At 38.8% G+C, this 20,360-nt stretch overlaps 1 protein-coding gene across 4 annotated transcripts; it reads right to left on the bottom strand.

Annotated features, from left to right (window-relative positions):
- Positions 1–2,898: 2,898 nt before the first annotated feature.
- Positions 2,899–19,600, bottom strand: tnnt3a (troponin T type 3a (skeletal, fast)). Of its 4 annotated transcripts, XM_079683994.1 has the most exons (14): positions 19,497–19,600; positions 17,310–17,350; positions 16,917–16,930; positions 15,773–15,901; positions 13,391–13,408; positions 12,582–12,600; positions 12,406–12,451; positions 12,199–12,315; positions 11,210–11,287; positions 10,600–10,713; positions 8,535–8,647; positions 8,124–8,214; positions 7,442–7,482; positions 2,899–3,207 (listed from the first exon to the last, which is right to left on the bottom strand). In XM_079683994.1, exons 2-14 carry the CDS (start codon positions 17,327–17,329, stop codon positions 3,171–3,173), a joined length of 837 nt encoding a protein of 278 aa, XP_079540120.1. In that variant the 5' UTR covers positions 17,330–17,350; positions 19,497–19,600; the 3' UTR covers positions 2,899–3,170. The 4 variants fall into 4 exon arrangements, with proteins under 4 accessions (XP_079540120.1, XP_079540121.1, XP_079540123.1 ...); XM_079683995.1 differs by lacking the exon at positions 13,391–13,408; XM_079683997.1 differs by lacking the exons at positions 13,391–13,408; positions 15,773–15,901 and having other exon boundaries at positions 19,497–19,594.
- Positions 19,601–20,360: the final 760 nt, after the last annotated feature.

Here is a 20,360-nt window from a genome sequence, read left to right as displayed (position 1 = left end):
AGTATGTAGTGTCTCTACTTTAAAGAGTCCTCTCCTGCTGATGTTCAGGTGTATATCAGTATGTAGTGTCTCTACTTTAAAGAGTCCTCTCCTGCTGATGTTCAGGTGTATATCAGTATGTAGTGTCTCTACTTTAAAGAGTCCTCTCCTGCTGATGTTCAGGTGTATATCAGTATGTAGTGTCTCTACTTTAAAGAGTCCTCTCCTGCTGATGTTCAGGTGTATATCAGTATGTAGTGTCTCTACTTTAAAGAGTCCTCTCCTGCTGATGTTCAGGTGTATATCAGTATGTAGTGTCTCTACTTTAAAGAGTCCTCTCCTGCTGATGTTCAGGTGTATATCAGTATGTAGTGTCTCTACTTTAAAGAGTCCTCTCCTGCTGATGTTCAGGTGTATATCAGTATGTAGTGTCTCTACTTTAAAGAGTCCTCTCCTCTTGATGTTCAGGTGTATATTAGTATGTAGTGTCTCTACTTTAAAGAGTCCTCTCCTGCTGATGTTCAGGTGTATATCAGTATGTAGTGTCTCTACATGTCTTCATGCTTTAATGTTCAAAAAGCTCTTTATTGTTCTCATACTGCCTATGCTGCAGCACCTCTTTTCACCCTCTGTCTGAAACCAGAGCCCAGTCTGCTGGTCCCACTACAGGAAAGGGAAACCCCCCAACAAACACAACAGGGCCTCTTTCTGACACCTTTCTGTTGGTTTTCTATTCCAATCCTTAAAGCGGTATACATCTGAACCACTTGGTATAAATTAGACTGAAAGGTCTCCCCTGAATGTGTTGTTGCTTCAAAACTCAAATTGAAAAACATACCAATTTTTTTTTGTACTGATGTCTGACCCAAAAGGTCTGCTGAGGGGAAAGGGACACTCGTGTTGAAATCATAGTGGAAAGCAAAGACATTTAGTTGGATTTCCTTCATTTTTTAACCATAAACCAGCATTTATCTGGACCTATTTTGAGTTAATATGACAGATAAGTGTCCCCTGAGTGAAACACACACACACACACACACACACACACACACACACACACACACACACACACACACACACACACACACACACACACACACACACACACACACACACACACACACACACACACACACACACACACACACACACACACACACACACACACACACACACACACACACACACCTGCTCCCTCCTGCCAATCAGGGCGGAGTAATCACATTGGCTTCAAGCTAATTCTAATGGTGACGGCTTATTGAATGCATTTTCTAACCAATAAATGATTTCTTGTGACCTTTTTGTTGTTGTTATAGAAAAACTATTTGATTAGAGCTACAGAAATGTACTTTTCCCAAACACCTACTTCTTTCTCAGGGACCCTAATGCAATATTAGTACATTTAAACCCGGAAATTGTATAATTGACTAAATTAGGCCTACAGCGGATTAGCAATTTAGTCAAAAACTAATTTCTCAGACAGAAATAACCAGTATTTTTAAGCTGAGCTCTTGGGAAAACAAGACTTATAAGAAATATTATGAAACCCAACAAGATGTACACATTTCAGTTTAGTTATGCTACGTTTGCTACGTTAGCTAGTTAGCCTAACAGACTTTCCATGATCAATCTAGCCATGTAATTTGTATTGAGCTAAATAAGATTATACATACATCATAGTGTTGTGTCAATGCTTATTTACATGTAGGCTATATGGAAGGATAATAAAATCATTTTCCCGTTCATTTTCTACTCAAAGGTTTCTACGTAGCTAGCAAAGCTTTCTATGTTAGCTAGTTAGCTTACATTTTGGCCTGAACACTTTCTGGGGGTGTTAATGTATTTGGTGTATTTAGGGCTTGTGTCTATCTCAACAATTTCAATGTTTCTACCCTGAGCATTACCCATGACCATGTGCTCTGTAATTGTTGATACAGATTGTAGTTCAAAACAGACTGTTAATCTTCTCAAGTATGAAAAACGTGGCCTTAGCTTTAGTAATGCTAAGTTTTATATGTTAGCTAGTTAGCCTAACTTACCATGATCACACTAGCCATATTATTACTATTAAGCTAAATGAGATAATACAATCATTATATTGTTGTGTCAATGCTTATTTACATTCATGTCAAAGGATTCTAAAATAATTGTAATATTCATTTACTACATATGCAACGTTTTCTAAGTACGCTTGCAGACTTAAAATGTTCCACGCTAGCTTGTTAGCTTAACTGACTTTAGATTTTCATTATATAAATTATCTTGCTAAATTGTCAAAACGGCAGACGTAAAATGCTTGACTTTTTAGCCTGTTAACCTTTATGGCTAGATATTCAATCCTATACTGATAATATATTGTATTAAACCCAACTATTAGATAAACAAATGTCAGTTTAGTTATGCTAAGTTTTCTACGTTAGCTTGTTAGCCTACCCTACTTTCCATGATCCGACTAGCCATACTACTATTGAGCTAAATAAGAATTTACATACATGATATTGTTTTGTCAATGCTTATTTACATGTTTATGAAAGGAATGGAAAATAATCTTCATGTTCATAGATATTCAAGCTAGCAGATTTAAAGTGTTGTACGTTAGCTAGTTAGGCTATCTGACCCTGATGCAATATTTGACCAGTTTCAAATGAAAACTGTGTCAACTTAACTTTTTCTTAAACACTCTTTAAAGAAATTGCTGTACCCAATCCCTTATTGATAATATCAAACATACTTTTTGGAGTTTTGAGTCTTTGTTTGACTTGGCTACGCAGACTCTATATATCCTGTCTCTTCTACACTATTTAGCTCCATGTTCAATTCAACTCTGCAGTTTGGAAAACAGTGTTGAACAAACGACTGTCTGAAAAATACGGAACTTTATTGAATTCTTTTGAATAACAACAGCTCTACAGTCATGGCTTGAAGTGTCACACTTTATTTACAAAAATACTGAGAACCAAACAGCTTTGGGCGAGGAAGCGTGATGACGAATGCAAGTTTCTTTTTTCGTTTTTTTATTTCTTATGAACAGCAGCTAAAGGCTCCTGGTTGCATGTTTCAGGACGCGCGTTGATGATCGCAGAGTACACCTCAGCGTTACTGGCTTCTTCCGAGCTAGGACCTTCGCCAAAGTGCGCGTCTTTTCCTCAGGCGTGTGTTCGAGAAGATCGCACTTTCGTTTTTGGGAAGATCTACTTTCTGCGGCGGGCGGCGGCTCCCTTCTTGCTGCTGTAATACGAAAAAAAAGAAAATACATGTCAGAAATGTGTGGGGTTTTTAACGGTTTGTAAATGATTGTTCAACAAAGGATAACGGCCTTCTGTGCAGAGTTTTAGTTTCACCCAACTTCACAACACTTCAGACGCACACTTCAGTTTAGTACCATGCTTGAAAAAGGGGCTTCGAATTTGTCCGAAAGCCTGTTATTCGGAGACCCAAAGTAGTAAATGAAATAGACAAACCTATAAATGCGTAAATAAGAAACCAGGGCTTTTGTTTTTGGGATAATTTACCATTGCACTTTGGTCTTATGGTATTTTTTACGAACTCCTAGACTTTCAGGGTAATGGGTTGTCAGATAAATGGCACTTGGTTACCTTAGCAACTAGATAAAACTACAAAATTGGTTTTCCGTCCAAAATATGAACTAATAAGTCTCCTTCTAGTACTTGTCTGGGTCAGCTTGAGATTAAACTATGCTTAACCTTGTACGCAGACAATTAGCATGTTTCTGAATATCTTATCAGAAATCCCGAGTGAATTGTTACAGCAGGTTTTAGCTGACTAACACAGAAAGAATGCAATGTGCAGAACCTCTCGTTAGCTAACAAAGCTAATGACTAGTTTCCGAATAATTAGCATTCCCTGCAACAATCAATGTAAAAAGTCATTTACAAATGATCATTTATTTAGTTTAATGGAACAACATATACCGTACAAGTTCAATAATCAACTTAAGGTTTACTTTTTGGCAACCCTAAGAACTAAAGAACTGAGTCACATGCAGATGGGATAAAATGCTAATGGTTTTGCAGTCTTAAAACCCAAACTCATGCAACACTTACCTGCACAAACTGAATCATTACTGAGTCCGATAGCCAAGTAAAGTAATGTGAATACCCTCACAGTTACTGTTGTAACGGCTCTCACACACAAATAAGTAAAGGGGTGAGTATGTAGAGAGAACACCTGATCTGTACACTGAGAAAGGATGAACTACTTTGGTACTTAATTGCATTTACGTTTCTTGAGCTCTTGTTTTCCTCAACTGAACGTTATACTGAACGTTAGCAGGGCTCTTGAGAGCTCTGCGTTAGACTGACTATATGTAACGAATATCTGTTCATCATCCTTTTTCAGAGAACACCAGGGAATACTCCTCGCATACCGACAAGTATATTTACAATGAAATATAAAAGTTATTAATGGGTACGTACGATAAATAACACACGTATTTCTGGACAAAACAGAAGCAACATATGGAGCTGACCAGGCGTAAGGAAGCAGATTGCTAAACCAAGCTAACAAAATGAACAGTATTGCTTGGAAGCTTCTACTTAGCTTAGCAACCCATTTGCATGAAATTCCAGTTTCGTTCAGACTGCATTAGCTTGGCCGCCTCCAAGAGGACAATCAAAAGCAGCAGTTTGTTTTCCTAAATAACTAACATATATACGGCCACAGCAGAATAGCAATGGCTAATAATAACCAGAACGTTTAAACTAACTGCTTGGAAAAAGGGCTAAAAATGAATATGATGGACTAATAGCTGTACACATTTCAGTGCAGTTATGCTATATTTTCTACGTTAGCTAGCTAGTTAATTACAATCTAAATAAGATTATACATACATTATATTGTTGTGTTAATGCTTTTTTAAATTGATATGCAAGAATTAAACATTATATTCTTGATTTACTATGCAAAGTCATTCTAGGCAAGCTAGTTGGCCTAGCCTAGTATCCAAGTTTTCTACGTTTGTTTTAATGTTTGTTTACATTTATATGCAACAATAATACATTATATCTACTATGCAACGTTTTTTATGGAAAGCTAGTTAGCCTAAAGTGTTCTATATTAGCTTTTTAGCCTAGCTTAATGTAGCCTACTTGTTCTCAATACGTTAGTTCTTCTGCTGAACTTTAATATAAGGTTTGACTTAATAACAGCAGGAATGAAAGAATAACTGAGTGAAAATCCTGGTGACAAACTGCTGCTAATGTTGTATTTTGGGACAGACACGCAACGTGGCAACGTGTATGACCTGAGAGTTGGATCGTGGTCGCCTCCATGTTGACTTCCAGACAAGTTTTTCTAGCCGTGGATTTGGGCATGAACACTTTCTGGGGGTGTTAGTGTCTTTGGTCTATTTATGGCTTCCTTATATCTTAACAAAGTGACTTTAAAATGAACCAAGGTACACAAACTAAGAATTAAGGATGGAAAAGTTGACTTAAAACTAGAAAAAATTCCAAGTATGTTTCGTAATATACTTAAAAAATATTATATAATATATTAAAAATATTTTTTGCACTTCAATGGCTTTAATCCACCATAGTTCAAAACAGAGTGTAGCTGTACATCTTTACAAGTGATGCTAAAATTGAACCTTTAAATTATTGCACAAATAAACAGTTAAACCTAGTTAGCTTGCAAGTGTTTTTTTTTTGCCATAAACTGACATAGACTGTCCTGTTACGGTCAGTTATGTCCTGCTAAGGGAAGGGTTCACGCAGATATATTTGAGTTAAGTTATTAAGATTACTGAGTGTCAGTGAACCCATCGATGCCAGTACTTACTTCTTCTGCAAACAATCAATGCGGCTCCTGATAGTGAGCACCTGAAAAACGACACAGCGGCAGCTTTAACACGTTTACCTCCGAGGAGAATCCCTTTGCTTTCCTTTAATGAGTTTCCAGGTGCTGTAGAGTGAGGCATCATGGGAAACCAGAACGGGGTCAAGCATATGATCAGTGTTTCCTCTGTATTGGGTGGTCACATGACTTCACGTCACCACCGCTAAGCTAAAGGAGGCTAATGTTGGGCTATAAAGGAACTACAGCACGGTCACATGACTTCACGTCACCACCGCTAAGCTAAAGGAGGCTAATGTTGGGCTATAAAGAAACTACAGCACGGTCACATGACTTCACGTCACCACCGCTAAGCTAAAGGAGGCTAATGTTGGGCTATAAAGGAACTACAGCACGGTCACATGACTTCACGTCACCACCGCTAAGCTAAAGGAGGCTAATGTTGGGCTATAAAGGAACTACAGCACGGTCACATGACTTCACGTCACCACCGCTAAGCTAAAGGAGGCTAATGTTGGGCTATAAAGAAACTAAAGCACGGTCACATGACTTCACCTCACCACCGCTAAGCTAAAGGAGGCTAATGTTGGGCTATAAAGGAACTACAGCACGGTCACATGACTTCACGTCACCACCGCTAAGCTAAAGGAGGCTAATGTTGGGCTATAAAGGAACTACAGCACGGTCACATGACTTCACCTCACCACCGCTAAGCTAAAGGAGGCTAATGTTGGGCTATAAAGGAACTACAGCACGGTCACATGACTTCACGTCACCACCGCTAAGCTAAAGGAGGCTAATGTTGAGCTATAAAGGAACTACAGCACGGTCACATGACTTCACGTCACCACCGCTAAGCTAAAGGAGGCTAATGTTGGGCTATAAAGGAACTACAGCACGGTCACATGACTTCACAATCTGATCATTGTTGCGTTAAAACACCCGTCGAAGTTTCCCGTCTCAAAAAGAAAGATATTAGAGAGACTGCTTCAGCTCGGCTCTGAAACCTCAGCAGGGTCAAACTTACCTGTTACCGCTCAGCCACACCTGACCAGAGCTCTGCGATGCTAAAGCTCAGTCACCCAATACCACCTTTACATCCAATGTAGATCCGGTGATCTGCTTTCAAGCGAAGAGTTTGTTTCCAAAATGTCATCTAATTTGTATAAAACTATTAGATATAAAATAAAAGGATTAAAGGTAACTGTCATACATGACATGCCTTGCATTGTCATTACATTTAAAGTGTTTTTAAGTCATAAAAGCTCAGAAGCTCAGAAGTGTCATCATAACAACAAATACTCTCACAGTTTTGGTTTATAAAAACATCAAAGTTGTAAAATAGGAATATTCTGTTAATTATGTACTAATTTAAAATCATGATTTGAATCATCATATTATTATTATTATTATTATTATTATCATATTATAAAAAAAATTGTGTGTGTGATTTTTACATTTAAAATAAAATCAAGATCTTTCAGATGTCACTTTTAGAAACAAACTCTTCGTTGTTTAGTTTTTTATCTCGGTGGTGTGTTGTCTCCTCTCGGCCAGCGGGGGGCGCTGTGTTTTCCCTTCTTGACCTTCATGCTAACATGCAGCGAGCCCCAAGCTGCAGGCAGAGCGTCGCTGCAGCTCTACTTACAATTTACTGAGCTCTTCAACTCTCTTACGCAGGGTGGTGACCTGCAGGGAATCAAACACACATCGAGGTTCAAACCCGGAGTGGGGCTGTGCGGAAAACCTCAGGATCGCATCTCAATTTAAACAACAACGAATATCTGCTACAGCTGGAGAAAGATTATGAAGATTATTGTGCAGAAATCAGGGTACATACCGAGGCAAACCTGTGGAGGAATATGGTTATTATAATGATAGCATTTAGGGCTAAGGAGGTTGCTAAATCTGCAAGTAAATAATGCTTTTCTTTCATAGATTTTGCACAAAAGAAATGTTTTTTCAAAGCTATCAATTGTTAAATGTTGTCTAAACACAAGCCGGAGTCAAAGATGTATCTCTCAATGTATTATAAAAAGTATGAATAGAATAAGGAGAGATCTATTCATTCATTAATCAATTAACGAGGCTTTCTTTTTGATAACTGGATCGGATTTATTTACCCAAAATCAGCTTAAAACCAAATGGTTTAATTGAAAAACAACATCTATACGCAATACTTTATTAAGTAAACACAAACAATTGAAAGCCTCCTTTAAGAAATGCACATAGTAACCGTACAGTACAGACCTTAGTTACTGACAAATGAAAGGAATAAGGTATTTAAAAAATGTCAATAAGTTGTATAAGTTCCTGTTTTGTTGACTCACCTCGTACTTCTGCCTCTTCAGTCTCTCCATGTGATCGAACTTGTCAGACTCCAGTGATGTCATCCATTCGTGCAGCTCAGTGATCTTATCCCTGCAGCACAACAACACAGTCATGTCAGAAAAATATATAAAATATCTTAAAAACATGTAAGTTAAATAAATAAATAAAATAGAGAACAGGTGTCAAAAACATGTCGGAGAAATATATAAAATATCTTAAAAACATTTGAGTTAAATGAATAAAAAATACATGTGATAATCGCGTCAGAAACATCTCAGAGAAATAAAGACCTTCCCTTCATGTTTTGAATATTAATTATTAAAGAAAGCCACATGGGTTAAGAGTTTGCGTTCCCCCTGAGGGTAAACAAAAGTGAGTCCTGAGAACTGTAATCTTTGTGTGGGTCTTACTTGAGCTTGTCTTCGTTCAGATGGTCGATGTTCAGCTGCTTGCGTCTGGCGGCCAGGATCTTCTTCTTCTTCTCTCTCTCAGTCTCTTTCTTTCCTCCTCTCTTTGAGTCAGCCTGTTTGATGCGGAGGAACAGAGGTTTAAATCTTCATCTTAACCCTGGTGTTTATCACCTTCTGTCCATAGAGTTGAAATAATCACCCAAATATGCTTTCAAGGCAACTTTATTCCTGCTAATTACCACAAGTTTCACTCTTCTTTTTGAAATGTATGGTCAGTAGAGCGGTGCAGGGATGACGTATTTACCCGGAAGTAAACTGTGCATGGGGTCCCTCGACAAAAAGCAACGGGATTTCTCCAGAGGATTTAGGAATATTGTCAAAAATAAGGTCTGTGGAAAACGAATCTGTTTGATAAATGTTTTGTTCAGCCGGATAATCTCCGCATGTCTACCCTACTTTTACAATGTTCGAATCATAAATCTATAACACAGGTTTGAGCAAGCTCTCTGATTGGTCAATAGGCGTGTTTGATTCCACGATCAAACAACGATCAAATAGAACTTGCCTAATCACAAAGTATCAAGTGGTCTACACACGCCACTAGCCTAACGAAACTACTTCCATGAGCCTACATCGTGTGGTTTCCATAGCGACGTTTAGCGACACACAGCCGTTACACTGTTATACCTGGTCTCTCGTTGGAAATCGGTAGCTACAAAATGTCAGATTTTAAAGTTAATTTTGATTTGTTGGGGGGCCTCAGTATTGATGAATGGTTGGACATGGACATGGCCACAAAACCAACGAAAGATTTGCGGCTGTTTAAACTGACGAGTTGAGTGCGTTGGAAAAAAGGTTATCGTTACCATGGGAACTACTTTCTAGGAACTACTTTCTGACGGAGATTAACTCAAGCAGAAAGCGTAGGTTTGGGAGCAAATTAGCCCACATTATGAAATTATTTTACGATATTGTTGATTACAATGATAGTTTGTGTAATAGAATCGGAATCAGACACGAGAGGCCGTTCTTTAACGTCATTATTGGTACGACAGTACTGCGGCAAGCGCCGAGGTCCGTACGCCTGTACTGGATTGCTTAAATCTAAACGCCAGAAGCTAAATGCTAACGTTATGCTATAAAGGAACTACAGCTGAGTCCAGCAGCACGACTTCAACGTCACGCCAACTTCAGATCCATATTCAAACACAGAGATTCTAGATGGAACGAGTTGAAGCGTTTGTTTGAACAGTCTGCAGGAGGCAGGGACTTGCTTTCAAGCAGAACAGAAACTAACTTAGAGGAGTGTTTACGTGTTCGGTGTAATGACGTACAACGACCTCCACAACTTCTGTAGTCCTATTCAGCCACTTGGTAACAACCATCGTTTCTCAGACACGTACACTCTTCATCACTGCTGATGATTTAATGTAGAACAAAACGTGATCCGTCTCTTCAATGTGTTTCAACCACAGACCTTAGTCCAGCTATTTTCCAAAATCCTACGGAGAGATCCCATTGGCTCTGAGACGAGGGAACAGGAAGTGGTGACATGCTGACTCACTTCCTGGTTTTAGGACTCGTTAGGTAAGGTCAGTGTAGACTAATTATAGGGTGGGGCCAATCATTTAATGAGAGGTGCACATTGAATGCAGGAAGAAGGAGATTTTGATTCTTTTTTTTTTTTTAGCATTATTGTTTTTTAGTAACATAGTGTGTGTCACTGACTTTGTTACCATTTTATTTTTAACTGTTTTTGGTTGCTTTGGCCAAAGATACAGAGCATTAAAATAAGTTTGGGGTAACAAACACATTATTTATGAAGCCAATCTTTGTTTTTAATGTATTTCTTAATATTTGTTGGGATTTGTTTTAGTCACAACATTTACATAGTTTCCACTAAATGATATTACTGAAAAAAGCAGAGTAACGTAGCATTAGAACCTGCCATGGTAAAAGTGCTCAGTGTGAGGGGTAGTGCAGTACTTGTACTCACTCTCTGCAGAGAATGTAATTGTGCACACCACTACTGAAAGTACTTAGTGTGAGGGGTATTTGTACTCGCCTTCTGCAGATGGCTGCTGTAGTTGGAGCCCATGCTGGACAGAGCTGACTTCTTCTTTGCTTCCTCTCCGGCCTTCTTCTCCTGGTCTCTCTCTTCCCTGATCCGCCTTTCCTCCTGGTGAGGGGAAAACAAACAGAGTGAGACGTCCTCTCAACAGCCCATCGGGAAGCAGGAGGTATAAGATGAGATAAGATAAGATAAGATGGTACTTTATTGATCCCAATTTGGGAAATTGTTTTTGTTGCAGCAGCATAAAAGATACGTGTCAATACAAAATACACTTGAATTTTTTTAAATATACAGAGTGAGACCTCCTCTCTCTCAACAGCCCATCGGGAAGCAGGAGGTATAGACAATCTTTGATATACGTGTTAATACAAAATACACTTGAATGTTTTTTCAATAAACAGAGTGAGACCTCCTCTCAACAGCCCATCGGGAAGCAGGAGGTATAGACAATCTTTGATATACGTGTTAATACAAAATACACTTGAATGTTTTTTCAATAAACAGAGTGAGACCTCCTCTCTCTCAACAGCCCAACGGGAAGCAGGAAGTATAGACAATCTTGGATATACGATTCAAAAGGTGATATTTAAATGTTACGAACCTCACGCTTGACCTGGCGCTCCTTTTCCTTCTCAGATCTGATCCTCTGCTGTTCGGATCTCTCAGCGCGACGCTTCTCCTGCAGAACAGGAAACAACACACTGCGTCAGAGCTGATCATTACGTCTACACACACATACACACACGTTGCTTTGCTAAATCTAACGGACAGATAACAGATGACAAGATTTAGAAACTGTCCTGTTTTCGCTAACGTAATTTTAAGGCTAAAGCGAGCAGAAAATAGTCAGATAAAGTACTTCTTTAACAAAATAACACGAGTTCATTTTTTGGAATACTACGTATATTCAGATAAGGTATATTCGGATAAAACGTCATTACTTTGAGTTAATTAATAAAGTATGTTTTACTCTATCAAGTCATTATTTGGTTAAATTCCTCATAACCATTTACAGGGTCTTTCTTGCAATGCATTGGCACAAATGGGCTTCCGTACTTTGATAATGCAGCGCCAGAATGTGGAATATATTTAGCATTTGGATTGTTTATCTAATGAAGTTCAAATTGAGTCATGTGTTCCTACAGTATAGTCTGTTTGAGATAATTCATCGATATATTGAGATAAAAAGTCAGTACTTTGAGCTATTAGTTAATTATCTTGGAATACTTAGTCACTATACTGCCGTCCAAGTCTAAATATTAAGATACTAACTCATAATTCTGGGTTACTGAGTAATTAATTATATAATGTGTTGGTATATTGAGATAAAAAGTAATTATGGTAATTATTTTAGCAAAATTAAGTAATTAGACTGGCCTTATATACTGTATTTAGATCATATGTCATTATTTTTTGCAATACATTGGCAGAAATTGGCTTCCGTACTTCGATAGCGCCAGAATGTGGAATATATTTAGCATTTGGATTATTTATCTAATGAAAAAATTCAGTTGTAAATTCTCCTATAATCTGTTTGAAAAGTGAATTCTAAAGATTTTTAAAGGTGTGTTTTTTAGGTGAAAGACTCACAATCCTGTCCTTCAGTCCGATCAGCTCCTCCTCCTCCTTCTTCCTGCACTCAAAGTGAGCATCGATCAGTCCCTGCAGCTCCGACAGATCTTTGTTTTGACGTTTCTTCTGGATATCCTGCAGGGCGGAAACACAAAAAACCCACCTTTAGACAAACAGAAAACCCTTTACATGCACTCAAATCCTTCACACTTCATCTCCACTTACGTCAAAATCCACTTTCTCGCCATCAGGCATCTTTGGTGCAGCAGGTCTGCAGGAGAGAGAGTTTGTAGGTGCATAGATATTGATTATAATCTAGTTTAAAAGCTTATATTTGTCTTTTTTGATTAACCAAACGTCTCGGATGTTTTACAGATATCATTTGAGGAAGAAAAACTCACTTGAACTTTGGCTTTTCTTCTGCAGATTAGGAAAATGAAGAGGGGACAAGTACATGTCATGGGGTTAGAAACAAAGCAGACTACTGTCAGGCATTACATGGATTAAAATGCATGGCTCTGTATGACCTAATAACATTAAAGACTGTCAAATGGTAGCCTCAGTGTTAGAGCGACAGGTACCAACACTGTAAACATAAAACTTCAAATACTAACAAAGAAGTTTCTGGATTAACAGACCTTGCTGTGAGTTGTATTATTAATATTACAAACTTCTCATGAAGCCTCGTTTATCTAAAAAAAGTCACTCAGAGTTTTGACTTTTATGTACCGTACCAATCATATAAGTCTTGTTTTTGTTTCTTTGGCTTGACCCCAAAAGCATTTTACACAAGCAAGACATTTCCCCCATTTCATTCTCAATTTTTCTTTTTGTTTGTACCCAGATTCTGGCGGCTCCATGCCATGCAGACGACGAGTGGCATAGCAAGAGTTTATCGGTGGGGTCGCTGCGCAGTAAAGCCCATGTTAGCATCTCATATTCTTTCACCCTTTTTCTCCACTAGCTTTTAATTGTTCAATAATAAAAAATTGGTAATCATTTGGATAAATTTGAGTGCCAATTGGGCAGCGCTCCTGGATTTTTTTTGACAGACGGATAAAAAAGATTTGGACAGACATTTTGTGATCAGCAGGCGTTCCCCGGTAGAGTTCAGACGTCAGACCTGGACTCTGTGGTCCTTCCCAAAACCAGAATGACAGATTTTTCTTTAAAGATTAATCAGAAGTTTCTTTTAATAAAATCAACATACCTTCCTCTTCCACAGCCTCTGCATGCAGCAAGCATCCAAAACAAAAAGCAGAATAGACAACAGCGTTAGCATCGCTCTGAGAGCAGCACACTGTACATCCATCAGGTAAACACAAGGAAGACTTCACGACTAGGGCAGACAGTCAATGTGCGGCAGTCTAAGGAGTATCTAAAGAGTAAATTCTCAAATAGAAATATCAAATATTACATTTAACAACCAATAAAGGCAACTGGTCCTTTTTACGTTAGCTTAGCATCCACTAGCAATACAATCTGGAATCGATTTGGGATTAGAGGGATGCTAGAATATAATACATTAAATATATAAAGCAAGGTAAAGGTTGTTCTTCGGTTTTAAGGTAAATAAAGGCAGATATTTGAGAATTTACAGAGTAGGGTTTCTTTGAACCACAGTTTCACCTCCAAACAGCTCAACAGAGAAGGATTCCTGCAACATGAAACACTACATTCACATGCTATTTCAGAAAAGTCTACAGTCTACATTGTTGAAGCAACTTGGCCGAATTCATGGTATTCTATTATAAATTAAAGTGGCATTAAATCAAATCCGCCGTTTCATTTTTACAAAATAGCATGTGAACGCGACACCAGCTCTCCCACCAGCATGTGAGCATTTTATAATACATTTAGAAAAAGGTGAAATATGACACTCTTTTTCTGGACTTAAATGAAATGTTTCATTATCATGCGTAGCCTTTAGAAATGAAACAGCTCAAGATAAAGCTTGTATTTGTAAGGTATAAGCAAACATGTACGCCATATACAAGTACAAGTACTCAGAGTACATGTGGTACAGTAGTAGGCCTATAAGTAGCGTTAGATTGATAAAAGAGGCCAATATTTATTTTGTTTTGTTAAATTTAAGCCCTAAATAAAACCTGTGTTTGCAGATATCTTTTTCCATAATGAACGCCAACATGTTAGCATACGGTATGCTAGGCTAAGTTGCTAATAAAGTAGCACTCCATAACTTTACAAAAGGAATAGACGGTTTCTAGTTTGTTTCCTTATTAGATAAACTAGAAGCTATGAGTTAGCAAAGAAGCTAACGATAATTGAGACTTCAAAAGTTATGAACCGTAAAGATATTGACTGTAGTTTGAACTGTTGCTGTGCTGAACTGCATGCTAACGTGTTGGCGCTAACACAATGTACAGATGCATGTAGCTAGACTATAGTTTAGTAATATCCACCAAAGTAGTAGATACTAGTTTACCTCAGAATCAATCCCCTTAAAGAAATGTTCATTAATGAATGAATGAAGTAATGAATGCATTTTTTAAAACCTTCAAGCATTGTAGCAGCCGGAAGCTAAACGGGACAAAAGCTAACATAGATACGGAGCAGGACTTTTAAAAAGCATGAAATTTAGTGCATTAAACATATGGGGTTTTTACACACTAACTGTAAAATGCTATGGGTATGATCATCTTAACATTATATGTCATGCTCAGTCACTGGTACACTTTTATCTATAAAGCTATGTTGGGCAAACTCCCGTATTATATCTGTTCATTGATAAAGCAGAAAGTTGCAAGCAGCTATTGTCTGCGATCACAGGATATAGTCTTGTTAGATGTACCAAGAGTAAGGACTGTCTTAGGTAAGACAGCTTTTATGTGCGCAGCTCCACTTGCTTGGAACAGTCTACAGGCAAAATTGAAATTGAGCATTTTTATTTCTTTGAATGTATTTAAGGCATGTCTAAATGAAATGCTTTCTGACACTCTGGGTATTTGTAAATGTTGAATATGTAAATATGATATCCTCTGTTGTTTGTATGTTGTTTTTATGTTTCATGTGGAACTAAATGATGCAGGTCTCCCTTGTAAATGAGATCGATGATCTCAAGGGACTAATCTGTCTAAATAAAGGTTTGAAATGAAATGAAATGAATATATATTATAAGACATCCTCACATCCCAGCGTCTTTGACTTTTCCAGAGGTGAATGGAAGGTAGCGTTAGCATTAGCATGGAGAACATGTGTTTGCGGATCAGACTATAACACCCCTTGTTGTTAAATACCAACTATGTGCAATATGTGCAATATATATATATATGCCGTAGTGACTGTGCAATATAAACCTGGCTGCTATATATTCAGAACTGTTACAGGATGTGTATTTTGTTTCATCTGTCATAGTTGTGTATGCATGCTTCTTAGGTAACATTGAGCTGTCTTTGGTGTCTTTTCTGCTGAAACAAATGTAAATGTGTTTATTCTGTGGGACGAATAAAGATTCTGATTCTGATTGGTGGGTCTGTCTGCTTTGCTGCAGCCTTTATTCTTTTTTAGGAGCACACCTGTTTTCTGGTGAAAGGATGATAGAATACCCCCTTCCCCCCTCCAAACCACATACCTTCAAGCTCAGGCTCAGGCTCTGGCTCTGGTTCTGGCTCTGGCTCTACCTCTGGTTCTGGCTCTGGTTCTGGCTCAGGGGCCGCCTCAGGAGCCACTTCTACTTCCTCTACTACCTCCTCGGCTACAGCTATACAACATGCAGCGAGACACCAGGGGAGAGGAAGGGCGGTGAGAAGGGTTAATGGCAGCGGGAGAAAAGAGGGAGAGAGTTAGGAGGTGGTGAGTGGATGGAAAAGAGGGGGTGATGAGTGAGAGATATATGAGGTTTCATTGCGGTGGCAGTTTGGGGGGAACTGCCACCGGATGGCGCTAAAAGCATGTGAGACAGCAAGCGGTTACAGGAGGAAAAAAGATTGATGGTCAGTCGTTGATGGATGAGTTGTGATTGATTCCTGAAGAGTTCCTGTGCTGCAAAGAGACATGTTTCTTTCCTGATGCAAAAAACATACTTTCTAAGTCTTTTGAATTGATCCCAGATGGCGTTAGTGTTCACTAGCATGCCACAAAAGAAAGTAAGTTAACCTACAAAACACACTAAACAATGTCAAATTAGTATCAATGGCATAAGAGTTATCATCTGCAGCCTTACCATCGTATTCTTTTAGGTCCATCCGAGAAAGAAAGGAGCAGAAGAATATTATAAAAAGATCCCATTTGTACCCATTTTTGACAATATATGAATTCAAAATGTGGGTACACTGGGGATCCATGCGTAGCAAACACGACACAGTCCTCCCGATCTGAACGGAGCTCAAAGGTACCGATCAGATCTGGAGGACTGTCCGGTTGCAGATTGCATGCAGGGCTGCAGGACTTGCTGACAACAGGTCAACGTCGGTGTTTCCGGTTTCAAAGTCATTGTTTCACACTGTCCTGATGCCAGCATTGGTTCCTGCAGCCACACAACAGCAGGAGGATAATATCTGAGCTTTAATTCAAGTAGAGCATCTGGACGGAGTCAAGCCAAACCTGTAAACATATGGATTTGTCCAGTGCATACAACTCTTTACAGGGGATGGAAAATAAGTTAGGCATGATTCAGAAATAACTCTGGGATTCAGCATGGGACTCCGGAGTCTTGATGGACCTCACTTTAAGGGGGATTCAATTTGTTTTAAACGGGGGAAAATGGTTTTACTTACCCTCGATCTGATCACTGCAAGAGAAGAATCAAAGAAATTCTAATTTAGACGAAAATTCAATCAAAAAAAATAAGCGTTTAAATTCAAGCTTGTCCACGGATTCAGTAGTTTGACAAGACAATCTTTACTCAAGGTTTTTGACGTTTTTACATCTAAAGTTTGATATTAGGTTGGTTAACACATACGATGAATGTTACCTGGTGTTGATACACTACGATAAAACAAAGTAACATTAAAAAAAACTATAAAAACATAAAAAATATTGCATACATTGTGTGCATTCATTAATTTTACAAAATGCTTCTAAATTGACTTTGAGTTGAGATTATTTTTGCCAAACTTCTCACCAGGTGTGGTTTAAATTTGTGAATGAATAAATATGAATGGACTTACACTTCTTCAGTGTCAGACATGGGGATGGTGGGCTACACAACCTGGAAGGCAAAAAGAGAAGAGAGGAATTTAGCGTCTGTCTGCCAAGGAGCAGCCGGCTGTATTTTTAGCTCAGGATTAAGTTGCAGAATGGCTTAAATATCTGCCGCCGACCCCACCCTGCTGCCCTGTACATTTCTCACCCCCTACCCCCAAAAAATCTTTATTTAAATGTAATTTCTAAATAGCTTTCTTGTTCATCGTTTGAAAATGTTCTACCCTGGTTTTGTTTTGGGAAAGCTCCACATTCCTCTGTTCCATTTTGGTTTAAAATTAGCGTTGAAACTTTGGGCTGAAATTCAACCCCTCGTCCTGAATCTGCTTCTCTGCTGATAAGTGAGAAGGGAGCCACAATTAGATTGTATGCCAACAGCGTTTTCTAAACTGCTGAGAGAGGACATTAATGTTGGGGGGGGCTTTTTTATCTAACAGCTTCTGGTGCATCTATAATCATTCTCCATTACTGAGTACATTTACACAAGTACAATTTGGAGGTACTTGTACTTGAGTATACACATTAAATATGATTTATTCTTATTCTGCACTTCACCTCAGATGGAGAACTGTACTTGTTACTTCTCTACATTTATCTAACCCTAGCTTCCCTACCTTTACAAGATAATAATAATAATAATAATAATAATAATAATAATAATAATAATAATGCATTTTACAGGGTAGAAAATCATAAAAACAACACACTCGATGCAAAATGACTCATTAATTCACTAATATCTTTAATAGAACAAGATATATTTTGTATTATTCTGCATGATAGTAATCTGTACGTTTTAATGCTAACACTTGATGTTAAATGCATTTACTGTTTTTTCACTTCGTAGTAAAAGTATTTATTTTTGAAGTATTGCATCTTTTCCTTCCAGAGCATCCAGACATGTTTAATGCATTGACTTGTTAAAGAGTTCTACTTTGTAGTGGAAGTATATTTATTGAAGTATAATATATTGTAGTGTTAAGAATCCAGACAGGATTTGATCAAACCCCCGCGATGATAAACACACATGACTTGAATGTGTGCATTATTTCAGAGCGATCAGAGGATTGGTTTCCCATTAGCCTCGTTAGCCCGCGGCCACCATGAATGCTCCGACATCACAACTATTTCCAACTGACAGCTGTTCAGATCCAGTTTCAGATGAAGATGAAGATGAAGATTGGGTTCCTTCCCCTGGACCACTACCCATAATCCCACACCATCTCCTTATCTGGACGTCTCGCCCTCACATGGCTCCTTCAATCACGCTCCCTGCTGACTGAAGACACTTTGTCCAGGAATTAAAATAAACCCTGAAAGGCCACAGGAGGGTCAAAGGCCTAATGCTGAAGGCTTCGTCCCATTTTCTCTTTTGAATCCTGTAAATTCCCTCAACTCAAACGCGTGTTTACACCACGATGTAATATCACTGTAGATACTTGGCTCCCGTTCAAGATGTTAAACTGTTTATCCTCAAGCTATGTGAGCTTAAAAGTAAACGCATGCCACGCCCAATTTACAGCTTCCTAATGGACAGTATTAACCATATGAGCAAAGAAAGAAGTCCGGCAAAGCAAAAACAAAGTCCGAGCGATGTCCAACACTTAAAACATCAGAGGTATTAACACCGTCCGTCGCCTCGGTTCTCATGGTGTGACATAACTTATTAGTGTCGTCTTCTGTCCCCTGAAGCGGAAAGCTGCTTCAAAGGCTTTAAGCCATCTGTAAATCCTTCAGGTATGAACCTCCGCTGGGACGCTGGGACGCTGGACTCGGACCAAAACCGGCACAATAACAAACACAAAGCTCTTTGGGACAAGAGGGTGTCCTCCAAGAACGTCAAAGAAACACAATGCAAGATGTACAAAGCAATCATTTCACCTTTTGGAGAAACCAGAAGATGTCAGAAACCCCACAGCTGATCAACTTCTCAGGCAAACATCAACTGACTAGATTCAATAAAAAGCCTCTCTCTGGGTGTCAACGCGACTTCTGGTCCCCCCATCTGACCCTCTATTAGTCGTGGTAGTGATTTTAACACATGTGGCTTCAGCTGTCCTCAGTTTTAGTTTTTTTTGTTTTAGTTTAGTTGGGGACATTGCACTTTAGCTTCACTTCCTCTCTAGCATTCACACACTCACTTACACTCTTACCTGTGAAAGAAAAAGCTGAAAGAAAGGGAGATCCCCGCTGGCCGAGACTAGCTGTAAGGTTCTGCAAACTTACCGCGCTGAATATGTCCTTCTGTTATAGTGACACACGATCCTCAAGGCCTCCCCATTGGTCAAAGGGCTGTTCCGGGGGCAGGGACCACGGCTTGGGACCCCCCCTCCCCTCGCTGGCACTCAATAAGGAGATGGAAGAGTCGAAGGCTAAGGTGGGAGGCTCAAGTTTGGAGACGGGGGGCAGCCAAGACGCCCTCAAAGGTTGCTATTCTGGGGGACGCTGCATTAGGCAAGCAAATTTCATCTGAGAGCAAGAAGGAGGACGTCAGGGGGGGCAGGTGGTGATCCTGGGGTCTGAAAGAAGGCCAAGACACATAAACATAATGTATATTTAATATCCTGCTTTATATTTTGTGACTGTAAATTAGTATTTCGATTTTTCTTTACTTTTTAATGCTATTTTATTTCTATTTCAGAAATATTTTAGATTGTTTATTTCTAGTGTTTTAATTTGACTTATGTACATTGTCTTGTCTTTTTATGTCTTTATGTCTTGGTAGGTAGGTAGGTAGGTAGGTAGGTAGGTAGGTAGGTAGGTAGGTAGGTAGGTGGGTAGGTAGGTAGGTAGGTAGGTGGGTAGGTAGGTAGGTAGGTAGGTAGGTGGGTAGGTGGGTAGGTAGGTAGGTAGGTGGTAGGTAAAACAAAATGTTTTGCTGTTAGTTATGCTGCTGCAAAGCAAACGTTTCCGAAATTGGGATCAACAAAGTACTTCTTATTTTATCTTACTGGATATACATCACAAAGTTCAAAAGATTCAAAGATTCAAAGGTTTTATTTTGATATGCACATGAG

This window comes from Notothenia rossii (genome assembly GCF_949606895.1).
Source record: "Notothenia rossii genome assembly, chromosome: 5".
Classification (NCBI taxonomy): Eukaryota; Metazoa; Chordata; class Actinopteri; order Perciformes; family Nototheniidae; genus Notothenia; species Notothenia rossii.
The sequence above is the reverse complement of the archived record's forward strand: the minus strand, read 5'-3'. Positions and strand labels throughout refer to the sequence as shown.

Bases quoted from the DNA above. Each gene is read 5' to 3' on its own strand.
- tnnt3a (XM_079683994.1), bottom strand. From the start codon at position 17,329: ATGTCTGACACTGAAGAAGT. The intron at 11,288-12,198 runs GTGAGTCTTTCA...CCTGTTCTGCAG, and splicing joins TCGGACTGAAGGACAGGATT to GAGAAGCGTCGCGCTGAGAG. The intron at 10,714-11,209 runs GTTCGTAACATT...TCCCCTCACCAG, and splicing joins AGCGCCAGGTCAAGCGTGAG to GAGGAAAGGCGGATCAGGGA.